Source organism: Coregonus lavaretus, assembly GCF_964263955.1.
Source record: "Coregonus lavaretus genome assembly, chromosome: 1".
NCBI classification, from domain to species: domain Eukaryota; kingdom Metazoa; phylum Chordata; class Actinopteri; order Salmoniformes; family Salmonidae; genus Coregonus; species Coregonus lavaretus.
In genome coordinates this window covers 71,660,237-71,673,366 of record NC_139988.1, presented here as the reverse complement: position 1 = coordinate 71,673,366, position 13,130 = coordinate 71,660,237, and the positions used below count along the sequence as shown (strand labels likewise).

Genomic DNA, 13,130 nt, shown 5'->3' with positions numbered 1-13,130 from the left:
TACTGGCTTAAGCAGGGGGACACGTCTTGCACTGCAGGATTTGAGTCCCTGGCGGCGTAGTGTGTTACTGATGGTAGGCTTTGTTACTTTGGTCCCAGCTCTCTGCAGGTCATTCACTACGTCCCCCCGTGTGGTTCTGGGATTTTTGCTCACCGTTCTTGTGATCATTTTGACCCCACGGGGTGAGATCTTGCGTGGAGCCCCAGATCGAGGGAGATTATCAGTGGTCTTGTATGTCTTCCATTTCCTAATAATTGCTCCCACAGTTGATTTCTTCAAACCAAGCTGCTTATCTATTGCAGATTCAGTCTTCCCAGCCTGGTGCAGGTCTACAATGTTGTTTCTGGTTTCCTTTGACAGCTCTTTGGTCTTGGCCATAGTGGAGTTTGGAGTGTGACTGTTTGAGGTTGTGGACAGGTGTCTTTTATACTGATAACAAGTTCAAACAGGTGCAATTAATACAGGTAACGAGTGGAGGACAGAGGAGCCTCTTAAAGAAGAAGTTACAGGTCTGTGAGAGCCAGAAATCTTGCTTGTTTGTAGGTGACCAAATACTTATTTTCCACCATAATTTGCTAATAAATTCATAAAAAATCCTACAATGTGATTTTCTGGATTTTTTTCTTCTCAATTTGTCTGTCATAGTTGATGTGTACCTATGATGAAAATTACAGGCCTCTCTCATCTTTTGGGAGAACTTGCACAATTGGTGGATGACTAAATACTTTTTTCCCCCACTGTAGTTGACATATTGATAATTGCTTGACTGTTAAACCATCCTAATGTAATCACATGTAATCACCAAAATGATATTTCATTTAGAAAGCGAAAATAACAGCATAACTTATCATTTACTTCCCCCTCCCATTTCCTCCCGTTCTTTGTTTGCTCCAGGTGCCCTAACCCTGAGGACAGCACGGTGGAGCTAATCCAAAATGGCGTCTCCACATCGGCCCACTTCTCCTTCCGGATGTTCACCTTCACCAGGAACTCCTCCAGCGTCTTCTTGCACTGCCAGGTCCACCTGTGTCTGCTGCACCTCAACGACTGCACCACTGTGAGTCTCCTCCCCTTCCCAACAAACCTGGGCCATGTTAATTTAACGTTAATTTCCTTTGCAAAACGTTTGAAAACATTGTGTAAGGCACAAATGAAACACGTCCCAGGGTTAAAAGAGTATTTGTTTACTTTTAAATACTTTGAGCGTTTGATTGAGCCTGTCTGGATTGCCAGATGGGTGTGTTTTGCTCTTTTTGGACCATTCCATTGTTGGTTCCATTGTACCAGACAAGCTCAAAGCTTAACCTTAAAGCGGCAATCCGCAGTTGAAACAATAACAAAGTGTTTTCTCCGCCACTGTTTCGATAAAAAGCTGAGGGATGGGGCTGGAGAAATGTAAACACTCTCAAATTCATAAACAGAGCAATGGATGCAAGTACTGACCATCCATGATATAAAAATTATATTTCTAACCATATTTTGAGGCTATACAGTGTTTGTTTTTTTACATTTAATTTATTTACAAAAATGTGTGTAAAACTAACTTATATTTTGGGGTTCTGATGGGGTACAACAGTTGAACTAAGCTCATGAGGCATTAATAAGTAATATTCGTCAAGAATCAATGGGTACATATCATGAATTTAGGATGTAGCAACTGCAGATTGCCCCTTTAAATTGCAACTAAATTATTTTAAAATTTACCCAGGTCTGCCCTCCACACACACCGGAAGTCAAGCATCCTGTTGATGCGGAAAATATATATTTTTTTATAACAATGCACTTTTATTGAACTTCTTTGACATTTTTCTCCAACATCGGCTGAAGTTGTGTACATCTCACCTAGACAATCATCTCACATTTGTGAGTTAATGTCAAAAGCCAAGACAACCACTTGCAAATAGCTAAATGTAAAAACATGTTATGGAATCATCCTACATAAGTTTCACTTGTTTACAAACAGTAGTCATTTGGAGGAAACTCTAGTAGTCCATAGCCTAAACATGGTAATACAGTCTGCCGTCTTGTTTCTGTGTCCTGCAGCACTGCTACCCTGGATACCACCACAGAGGACGCAGGGATGTGTCCTTCCATGACAACGCTGCCATTTCCATGGGACCTCTGGTTTTGAACAGAAGAGACAGAGGTAATATTTATCACTGTGTAATTCTGGCCTTAAAATACCACTATTTAATATTTTAAACAGGATACACAATATGATATACCGTACATTACATTACATTTACATTTTAGTCATTTAGCAGACGCTCTTATCCAGAGCGACTTACAGGAGCAATTAGGGTTAAGTGCCTTGCTCAAGGGCACATTAACGTCATTTAGCAGACGCTCTTAGCCAGAGCGACTCACAAATTGGTGCGCTCACCCTATAGCCAGTGGGATAACCACTTTACAATTTGGGGGGGGGGGGGGTTAGAAGGATTACTTTATCCTATCCCAGGTATTCCTTAAAGAGGTGGGGTTTCAAATGTCTCCGGAAGGTGGTGAGTGACTCCGCTGTCCTGGCGTCGTGAGGGAGCTTGTTCCACCATTGGGGTGCCAGAGCAGCGAACAGTTTTGACTGGGCTGAGCGGGAGCTATGCTTCCGCAGAGGAAGGGGAGCCAGCAGGCCAGAGGTGGATGAACGCAATGCCCTCGTTTGGGTGTAGGGACTGATCAGAGCCTGAAGGTACAGAGGTGCCGTTCCCCTCACTGCTCCATAGGCAAGCACCATGGTCTTGTAGCGGATGCGAGCTTCAACTGGAAGCCAGTGGAGTGTGCGGAGGAGGGGGGTGACGTGAGAGAACTTGGGAAGGTTGAACACCAGACGGGCTGCGGCATTCTGGATGAGTTGTAGGGGTTTAATGGCACAGGCAGGGAGGCCAGCCAACAGCGAGTTGCAGTAGTCCAGACGGGAGATGACAAGTGCCTGGATTAGGACCTGTGCCGCTTCCTGTGTAAGGCAGGGTCGTACTCTCCGAATGTTGTAGAGCATGAACCTGCAGGAGCGGGTCACCGCCTTGATGTTGGCGGAGAACGACAGGGTGTTGTCCAGGGTCACGCCTAGGCTCTTCGCACTCTGGGAGGAGGACACAGCGGAGTTGTCAACCGTGATGGCGAGATCATGGAACGGGCAGTCCTTCCCCGGGAGGAAGAGCAGCTCCGTCTTGCCAGGGTTCAGCTTGAGGTGGTGATCCGTCATCCATACTGATATGTCTGCCAGACATGCAGAGATGCGATTCGCCACCTGGTTATCAGAAGGGGGAAAGGAGAAGATTAGTTGTGTATCGTCAGCGTAGCAATGATAGGAAAGGCCATGTGAGGATATGACAGAGCCAAGTGACTTGGTGTATAGGGAGAAAAGGAGAGGGCCTAGAACTGAGCCCTGGGGGACACCAGTGGTGAGAGCACGTGGTGCGGAGACAGCTTCTCGCCACGCCACTTGGTAGGAGCGACCGGTCAGGTAGGACGCAATCCAGGAGTGAGCCGCGCCGGAGATGCCCAGCTCGGAGAGGGTGGAGAGGAGGATCTGATGGTTCACAGTATCAAAGGCAGCAGACAGGTCTAGAAGGACAAGAGCAGAGGAGAGAGAGTTAGCTTTAGCAGTGCGGAGAGTCTCCGTGACACAGAGAAGAGCAGTCTCAGTTGAATGACCAGTCCTGAAACCTGATTGGTTTGGATCAAGAAGGTCATTCTGAGAGAGATAGCAAGAGAGTTGGCTAAAGACGGCACGCTCAATAGTTTTGGAAAGAAAAGAAAGAAGGGATACTGGTCTGTAGTTGTTGACATCAGTGGGGTCGAGTGTTGGTTTTTTGAGAAGGGGAGCAACTCTCGCTCTCTTGAAGACGGAAGGGACATGGCCAGCGGTCAAGGATGAGTTGATCAGCGAGGTGAGGTAGGGGAGAAGGTCACCGGAGATGGTCTGGAGAAGGGAGGAGGGGATGGGGTCAAGCGGGCAGGTTGTTGGGCGGCCTGCAGTCACAAGTCGCAGGATTTTATCTGGAGAGAGAGGGGAGAAAGAAGTCAAAGCATAGGGTAGGGCAGTGTGAGCAGGACCAGCAGTGTCATTAGACTTAACAAACGAGGATCGGATGTCGTCAACCTTCTTTTCAAAGTGGTTGACGAAGTCATCCACAGAGAGAGAGGAGGGGGGGGGGGGGGGGGGGAGGATTCAGGAGGGAGGAAAATGTGGCAAAGAGCTTCCTAGGGTTAGAGGCAGATGCTTGGAATTTAGAGTGGTAGAAGGTGGCCTTAGCAGCAGAAACAGATGAAGAAAATGTAGAGAGGAGGGAGTGAAAAGATGCCAGGTCGGCAGGGAGTTTAGTTTTCTTCCATTTCCGCTCCGCTGCCCGGAGCTCTGTTCTGTGAGCTCGCAATGAGTCATCAAGCCACGGAGCTGGAGGGGAGGACCGAGCCGGCCGGGAGGATAGGGGACACAGAGAGTCAAAGGATGCAGAAAGGGAGGAGAGGAGGGTTGAGGAGGCAGAATCAGGAGATTGGAGGGAGAAGGATTGAGCAGAGGGAAGAGATGATAGGATGGAAGAGGAGAGAGTAGTGGGAGAGAGAGAGCGAAGGTAGCGGCGGCGCATTACCATCTGTGTAGGGGCAGAGTGAGTAGTGTGGGAGGAGAGCGAGAGAGAAAAGGAAACAAAGTAGTGGTCGGAGACATGGAGGGGAGTTGCAGTGAGATTAGTAGAGGAGCAGCATCTAGTGAAGATGAGGTCAAGCGTATTGCCTGCCTTGTGAGTAGGGGGGGACGGTGAGAGGGTGAGGTCAAAAGAGGAGAGGAGTGGAAAGAAGGAGGCAGAGAGAAATGAGTCAAATGTGGACATAGGGAGGTTGAAATCCCCCAAAACTGTGAGGGGTGAGCCATCCTCAGGGAAGGAACTTATCAAGGCGTCAAGCTCATTGATGAACTCTCCAAGGGAACCTGGAGGGCGATAGATGACAAGGATATTAAGCTTAAATGGGCTAGTGACTGTGACAGCATGGAATTCAAATGAGGAGATAGACAGATGGGTTAGGGGAAAAATTGAGAATGTCCACTTGGGAGAGATGAGGATTCCTGTACCACCACCCCTCTGACCAGATGCTCTCGGGGTATGCGAGAACACATGGTCAGACGAGGAGAGAGCAGTAGGAGTAGCAGTGTTTTCAGTGGTGATCCATGTTTCCGTCAGCGCCAGGAAGTCGAGGGACTGGAGGTTGGCATAGGCTGGGATGAAGTCAGCTTTGTTGGCATCAGAACGGCAGTTCCAGAGGCTGCCTGCGACCTGGAACTCCACGTGGGTGGTGCGTGCAGGGACCACCAGGTTAGAGAGGCAGCAGCCACGCGGTGTGGTGCGTTTGTGTAGCCTGTGCAGAGAGGAGAGAACAGGGATAGGCAGAGGCATAGTTGACAGGCTGTAGCAAATGGCTACAAAAATGCAGAGGAGATCGGAATGAAATGAGCTAAGCATCTGGGAGAGGAGAGAGCAGGGCCTCCCACACCAAAAACTTCTACCTCAGAAACTAAAATTGTTTCACTGAACCACCCGAACAAAAACTCTCCCAACTTCCACCTTTAGAAATCAGAATTGTTTTTAACCACAGCGGTTCAATGTTTAAAGGAATAGACTCAACCCACTTTATTCAGCTAGCTAACTATGACACCATAGCTAACTAGCAAGCTAGCATCCAATAACAATAACACACCGTTTAGCACCAACACTTGGTCACAACAAACCACCAATAGTGTGATAACACACTAAACAGATCATTCGTGTCTGTGTCAAGTTCCTTTCATGACGCAGCAATGATTAGACGTTGGCTAGCTAGGACAAGTATATTGTATTTAGCTACTACCGTACAGTCAGCTGGTCGTGTTGGGTAGCTAGCAATGGCCACTGTGTTGACTTTGTTTGAAGAACGGCTAGCTAGCTAGCTTCGTGCTACACCCGGCACACAATGGCTATTGTGTTGACTCTGACTCTGTTTGAAAAAACGGCTAGGTAGCTCGCTTCGTGCTACAGCCGGCACGGCTGAAGCCACTGCCAAGACACAGTAACTACCCACAACAACCCACGATGCCTAGCTATGACGCCGTAGCTAACTAGCAAGCTAGCATCCATTAACACACAATTTAGCACCAATACTTGGTTACAACAAACTGGCAAGAGTGTGTTAGCACACTAAACAGATAATTCATGTCCGTGTCTAGTTCCTTTCATAACGCATAACGCAGCAAGAAATTAAACGTTGGCTAGCAGCACATTAACATTGGAAACAGCTCTCCAGCGTTGCTAATCGTTACCAGTAGCTACCCGCTAGCTAGCTAGCCTCGTGCTTCGATACTAACCTACAATTACCTACGGAAACCTACAATAACAACAATACTAACCTATAATAAATACAATACCTAACTACAGCTAACTACCTACCTACGACCTAATACATGGTAGCACATTAACATTGGAGACCACTCTCCACCATTGCACTAAACAGATAATAACCAATAAACATTACCAGTAGCTACCCGCTAGCTAGCTAGCCTCGTGCTTCGCCGGGCTCCGCCGTAACAATACTTAAACAATACGTAAACAAAACTTACCTACAATAATTGCCTACGGAAACCTACAATAACTACTAAATAAACTACCTACCTACCTACCTACGATCTAAATACATGGTTTAAGCTTTACTCAACACCATATGAGAAGCCAAGCTTACCTCCTGCTAGAGAAAAAAAACACAACCTCTCCCGACCTCATCCACCGACATGTAGATTTCATAAATTGAAAATAACATACCACAGCATTGTTGAATACTCGTTTCTGATTGGCTAGAAGGGCATTCTAGAATAGACATTAAAACCAGATAACGGGACAGTTAGAAAATATATTGGGACAGTTGGAAAATATATCTGGACACCTTGCAATCATGACGCAATATGCGTCTATACATGCAGACCGTACTTGCTATAAAGTTACTGAAAGCTAAACCAACAACCACACAAACCGAAATTGGATAAACGCAAGTCCAATAAATAAAAACTTAGCTAGCTAGCTAGCTAGCAATTGATTTGTTTTTGCAGAGACATTTCTTTGGTAACTGTGGTATAAGTGGGATAAACGCCTCCGTTCTGTACATTACCTTGGAAAAATTAACTTCACAAAGGGACTGGGCTCCGCCTCTTCCCGATGTGTCAACCACTATTTCCAAGGTAATGTACAGAAGGTCGGCGTGTATCCCTTACGTATTACATGTGCTTCCAGGGTTGCCATGGTGTCTAGTGGCATCCTTGGTAGTTTACTCCTGTGAATGTATCTATAATTATTTGTTTTAAGTGTTTTTTATGTGCATTATTATGATCAACTTTTTATTAATTTGAAAGCTAATCAAGTTCTGAAATAAAAAATGTAGTTATCTAAACCCGAAAACGTTAAACTAGACAAGATATTAGCCTACTTCTCCAATCAACTAGCTAATCGTTTGGATTCGAAAACCAGCCTAGATCTTCCTTGCATCTCTTCTCATCTGATTATCTCATCTCCTGGGCCGAAGGCAGGATCAAATATTAAGAAATGGCAGCAACTTTCCTCCATTACACACAAGGATTCCTCAGAAGTTTTGAACAGATTAAAACAACTCTGTGCAAGGAGCTCAAGAACAACCTTATGCAATACGGAATCCTACGGAAAACATGCAGACGGCGAGGACGACAAGGCCATAGGAAACTGATCAGCAAGTTCAAGTCTATAGTGTGCACTCACAGTGCAAGCAGTACAGCATGCACACTGGAGTTGGACAATAAAGATCACTTGCCAATTCTGCAGGCTGACCCTCAGGCAATTGATGTCACCCACTCCAAGCCAATACAATCCATACAGACCACAGTGGACCAACCAACATGCAATGGATCTGTTTCCACCTTGCACTCTACAATCTACAACCCTTAACGAACACATCTCCTCTGTATGACAATGACTTTGACATGATCTACCTAACAAAACATGGCTCAGAGAGGGTGACTTTTACCCTCTTAATGAAACAGCCTCGCCTGGATACAAATACATTGAAAAGGCGTGCAGCCATGGCTGCAGTGGAGGCCTTGCTGTTTTATACAAAGACTGCTTTATTTTAAACCCACTGACTGTTGCTGATTTTCAGTCTTATGAGTGCCTTGCTTTTAAATGTAGACAACTAAATTTTGTTTACCCCTGATCTGACTGAATTGACTTTAACATCCATGTTGACTCGAGCGCTCTGTGGCTGCTGACTTCCTTAACTTGCTGGACTGTCTAAACGTTGTGCAACATGTAAATGTTCCTACCCACAACCGTGGACACACATTGGACCTCATTATCACTGGCGATGTCCCTGCCTCTGACTTGGATGTCATCGAGCTAGGCGTCTCTGACCACAATGCTGTAACACTGTCTCTGACCGCTCCAACTCCTCTCTACCGCCCAAAGAGGACCATTCAATTCCGCAACCTGAGGAAACTTCACACACACTCAGATATTATAACATCAACTTCCACTGTTACACTGACGAAACCAGGTTTACATTAACACAAAACCGGACACCATCTCTGCCCTAGCAAGACTCAGCAGCTGCCTAGAGGACATCAGGGCATGGATGAAAGAGAACTTCCTCCAGTTGAACAGTAGCAAGACTGAGGCTATGCTTATTGGGACACCCAAACAGGTCACCAGGGCTGGAAACATCTCCCCTACAATCAACGGCCAGGCCAGCCACCTGTCCTCTGTCATCTCCAACCTAGGAGTCAAGTTTGATCATTCTCTGTCCTTCGATGTACACATAAAACAAATATGTAAAACATAATTTTTCCATTTTAAAAACATTGCCCGGGTCATACCATCACTCTCCCAGCCAGATGCAGAGAAACTCATCCACACCTACATCTTCTCTCGGATCGACTACGGCAATGCGCTGTTTGGGTGCCCCCAGGCTAAATTATTACATAGGCTCCAACTAATCAAGAACAGTGCTGCCAGGGTCATGACCAGGACCAAGAATTCAGACCACATTACCCAGATCCTCACCCAACTCTGAGAGTCTCTCCATCACTCAGAACTTTTAAAACGGGCCTTAAAACACACTGTCTTTTTCATAGTCCTGGTCCCAATCTTAAATGTATTTAGCACCTAGCTCACTATCGCTATTTTACCTGCCTTGATTCTAATTGTATTTGTTTTTATTCTATATAATTTTGTATTTTCTTTCATGAAAAGCACTATACAAATTACATTTATTATTATTATTACTTCTTTGTTCAGCATAATTCTTTTTTGGACTAACTGATCTCTGATCTGTTTTGATTTCTCATCAGATATGTGGATTCCAATACCAGAGAGAGTGAGTGGAGCCCCGGGTCAGATTGGCTCCCTGGTGACCCTGCTGCTCTCTGTCCTCCTGAGTGTCACAACACTGATCTAGGACCAATCTGTCTGTATGGCAAACCCAGGCTTGGGTCTGTCCGGTTACATGACTGTATTACTGAAGAGACATTGTAGAGTGTGTGTTGAGGTGTACAATGAAGTAGATCAACCTTCACAATGATATTGTTATTGGTAATATAGTGATAATGTTTGAGTGAAGTGACAGTGTGTGTTGAAGTCGATATAACTATACAGTGATATTGTGAAATATTGTTAATTAATCGTTTGATTTAGTGCAATTCCCCCTCCTGCAAATTTAAAATGTGTTTACCTGTTCAACTTTTTGGTCTCTGGATATAGGCTACCAATATTCTCAATTCCGGAGCATTTAAAATTCCATGTTTTGATAGGCCAACCATGAAACCATGTTATCCATATGTAGAAAATGTTTTATGGTTAATGTCTCCTTGCCAGGAGAGGGTGTAATCATTTTATAGAATACTTATCTTGGGAAAAGGTTATTGGGGTTCATGCATGTTCCCGGGTTGTCTTTGAACTAACATTTTGATGTATGACATGTTTTATGTGGAACTAGCAGTTGGAAATTAAATATTAATAATTGAAGACAGAAGTTTTTCGGCTCATCTTTATATCCACGCCTTACATAATTGGTGACAGCGGCTGGGGAACAGCATTTTTCAGTTTCTGTTAGGAAGTACGGACTTTATATACTGTTTTGCATCAATAGCTACCTACCACAGCATTGAACTAGTTAGCTAGCCAGCATACGGACTGTGAATGAATGAGTCTCTGCTGTGAAGCTTGCTATTCATGACCAAGAACAATACAACTAAACGGACTAACGAACGGACTATACAACTACAATTGAGTGGAATAACAAACGGTCTAAACAGCTAAAACGAGAATGTCGGACTCTGAGGAGGTGCGCGAGGACGTCGTTGCACCACTGAGAGGACCCGAGGGGCGAGAGGAAACCACTGGAGCCTCTGTGAGTACTGCCTGGTGCCCGGCGCGTCCCACTGTTAACAAAGTGATACATTACAAAGTGGATCTGCCCCCACCATTTCATGGTGATGGAAAGGACAAGGAGAGTTTTACTCAAAGGAAAAAACTTTTGGGAATTAGCTGTCAAAGCTTGTGCTGGCACAACAGACAATTGTTTAGCCATAAGTCTTCCAACCAAACTGAGTGATGATGCACTGTCTTGATGGATTTCTCTGCCACAGGCAATTCAATTGGACTATGGAAAAACTATTGGAAAAGTTGAGTGATATTTTTGGTGGAAAGCAATACTAATCTCTTTTTCAGAGTTTTGTTAATGCTAGGCCCAGACTCCCAAGATAAGCACTAGAGGTGTATGCAGCTGAAATCACACGTCTTAACACAGGAAGCTTTTCCAGGCTACAATTATGCTGCCATCCAAATGGAACATTTTAGACGTTTTGAAGATGGACTGGTCCCGGTGCTTCAGGCTAAGTGCCATGAGCATGTGGCTGCTACTCTGGAACAGGCACTTGTAAATGCTAGCCAATGGGAGAGAGCACAGGAGGAAATGCATTTGAACTCCCCACGTCTAATGGTTAACATGTCTGCCACATCTAACCCCTTGTTCCAGGCTTCAGATGCTGCAACCACACCCACCACTTAATGTGATGAACGGCTCATCAAAATAATAAAGGACCTTACAACCGACATGAAAGCACTGCGAAGTGACTTTTCCGGACTACGTGAAGAACAACAGGTGATGAAACGGGGATTGTCAATGCAAAGACAGGGGCAGGATTATCCACACCATGATTCAAAAGGCAGTCCAAGTTGACAGGTTTCTCCTTACTCCGCAGGCAGAGTATGTTGCTCACCTACTCCAGACTACAGCTTGTCTCATCAGAGGAAACGCTCACCTAGCCGCCCTAGGTACATACAACAACGTTACTCACCCCAACCATATGGGCAATGTGATAGCTATGGTGGACAGCGTTATGGCTATGGTAAACCTTCCCAAGGCTACAGACTGTGCTCTCCCTCTCCCGGTGGAGGTTTTAACAATGGTGGACGGGCCTACAGCAGCTATGGCTACAACAGACCTCCAAGCCCTGGATACACCCATCAATATGTCAACAAAGAGGGGTAGGGGCACACACAGACACTACGACAACAACAACAACAACAACAGGAGATGGCCCAAAAAGGAGGGCATCCACTCTGATGATTTATGTACTCAAGACCAGGGAAACGAGTACTAGTTGGTACCATGGATCAAGTGTCAGCTCACCCCTCAAACAATGCCCAGATTCTGCCTTCAGCTTCCAGTGAAGCTAAATCAGACACCAACCGCTTATATACAGACAACACTCGAAGCCCATGAGACACAAGCATTTCTAGACACTGGGTCAGCCACCTCTGTTATCAGTGAGGATCTGGGTATGTCTATCTCCACACTGTGAATTAAAGCATTGTCAAATAATTGTATTATTCTTAAGTCTGTGACAGGGGACTATTTAGACACCTTAGGCATCCTTAGCATTTCCTTGAGAATTGGCAAAGTTACAGTTCAGCAGGAGATTCATGTTGTATGCAATTCATGTTGGAGTTCTTGACGGCATGTCATATCTGACATTACTGTTGGCGCCATGACAGAAAGAGACATTGTTGCCCTCTAACATGTTCATACCAGTGACACTATCCCTGGCGGCTTTGTGAGACATCTGGAGCCATGTGTTGAGTTAGCCTCAGGTCTCATTTTGGCTAGGACCCTAAGCAACATTGAGTAAGGCCAGATTATTGCCAGAGTACTCAACCCCACATCCACAGACTTAGTGTTAGAAGGGGTAACTAAAGGGGGTGATGTATATCCTGTATGTCTTCCAGAGAGTAGCTATGATGTGATGGAGATATCCATCGACTCAACAACCGGAGAACCAACCACACACCCAGACATCGACCTCAGTGACTCCAACCTGTCCCCTGAAAAGCAATCGCAGCTACGCGACATGATTAAAGGTTAGGGTGATATTTTCAGCAAACACAACATGGATTACGGTCGCACTGAGCTAATCGAACATCATATCCGGACGGGAGACGCTGCACCGATTCGACAACCTGCTTACAACCTACTGTACGTGCAATGATTGACAAGAATGTTGATCAGTTGCTTGAAGAGGATCTGATTGAACCAAGTCACAGCCTCTGCTCTTCTCCTGTGGTTATGGTCAGAAAGAAAGATGGAAGATACAGATTCTGTCGATTACAGAAAAATGGATGCTCTAACACTACGCGACTCCCATCCCCTGCCTCGAGTGGACGACACTGTTGAGTCGCTCGGAAACACGTATTTTGAGTACGGTGGATCTATCCAGTGTTTGTTGGCAGGTTCTCAGGGCTTCTACAGACCGGGAAAAGACGGCCTTTAACACAGGATGTGGAGTCTACCAGTTTAAAGTCATGCCAATGGGCTTATCCAACGCATCGCCGACATTCCAGCGCCTAATAGAACTTGTCCTCCGTGATTGTCACTGGAACCACTGTCTCATTTACCTGGATGATGTTATTGTGTTCAGCAGGAATTTCAAAGAACATCTTCAGCACCTGAAATAATTTTTCCAGAGATTCAGATTGGCAGGTTTGAAGCTGAAGGTGTCAAAATGCACCTTTGCTCAGAGCCAAGTGACATTTCTAGGTCATATTGTGTCTGCTCAGGTCTTGAGACCAGACCCCAGAAATGTAGAACGT

At 45.4% G+C, this 13,130-nt stretch overlaps 1 protein-coding gene across 1 annotated transcript in view; it reads left to right on the top strand.

Annotated features, from left to right (window-relative positions):
• Nucleotides 1–9,438, top strand: part of LOC311141412 (alpha-tectorin) — a gene marked incomplete at its 3' end in the record, with an annotated part of 35,505 nt that extends 26,067 nt beyond the window's left edge. Inside the window, exons 22-24 of the mRNA XM_084176735.1 lie at nucleotides 895–1,057; nucleotides 2,044–2,146; nucleotides 9,332–9,438. Of these exons, the coding sequence (XP_084032861.1) occupies nucleotides 895–1,057; nucleotides 2,044–2,146; nucleotides 9,332–9,438 (373 nt within the window). The remainder of the gene's footprint in view (nucleotides 1–894; nucleotides 1,058–2,043; nucleotides 2,147–9,331) is intronic.
• Nucleotides 9,439–13,130: the final 3,692 nt, after the last annotated feature.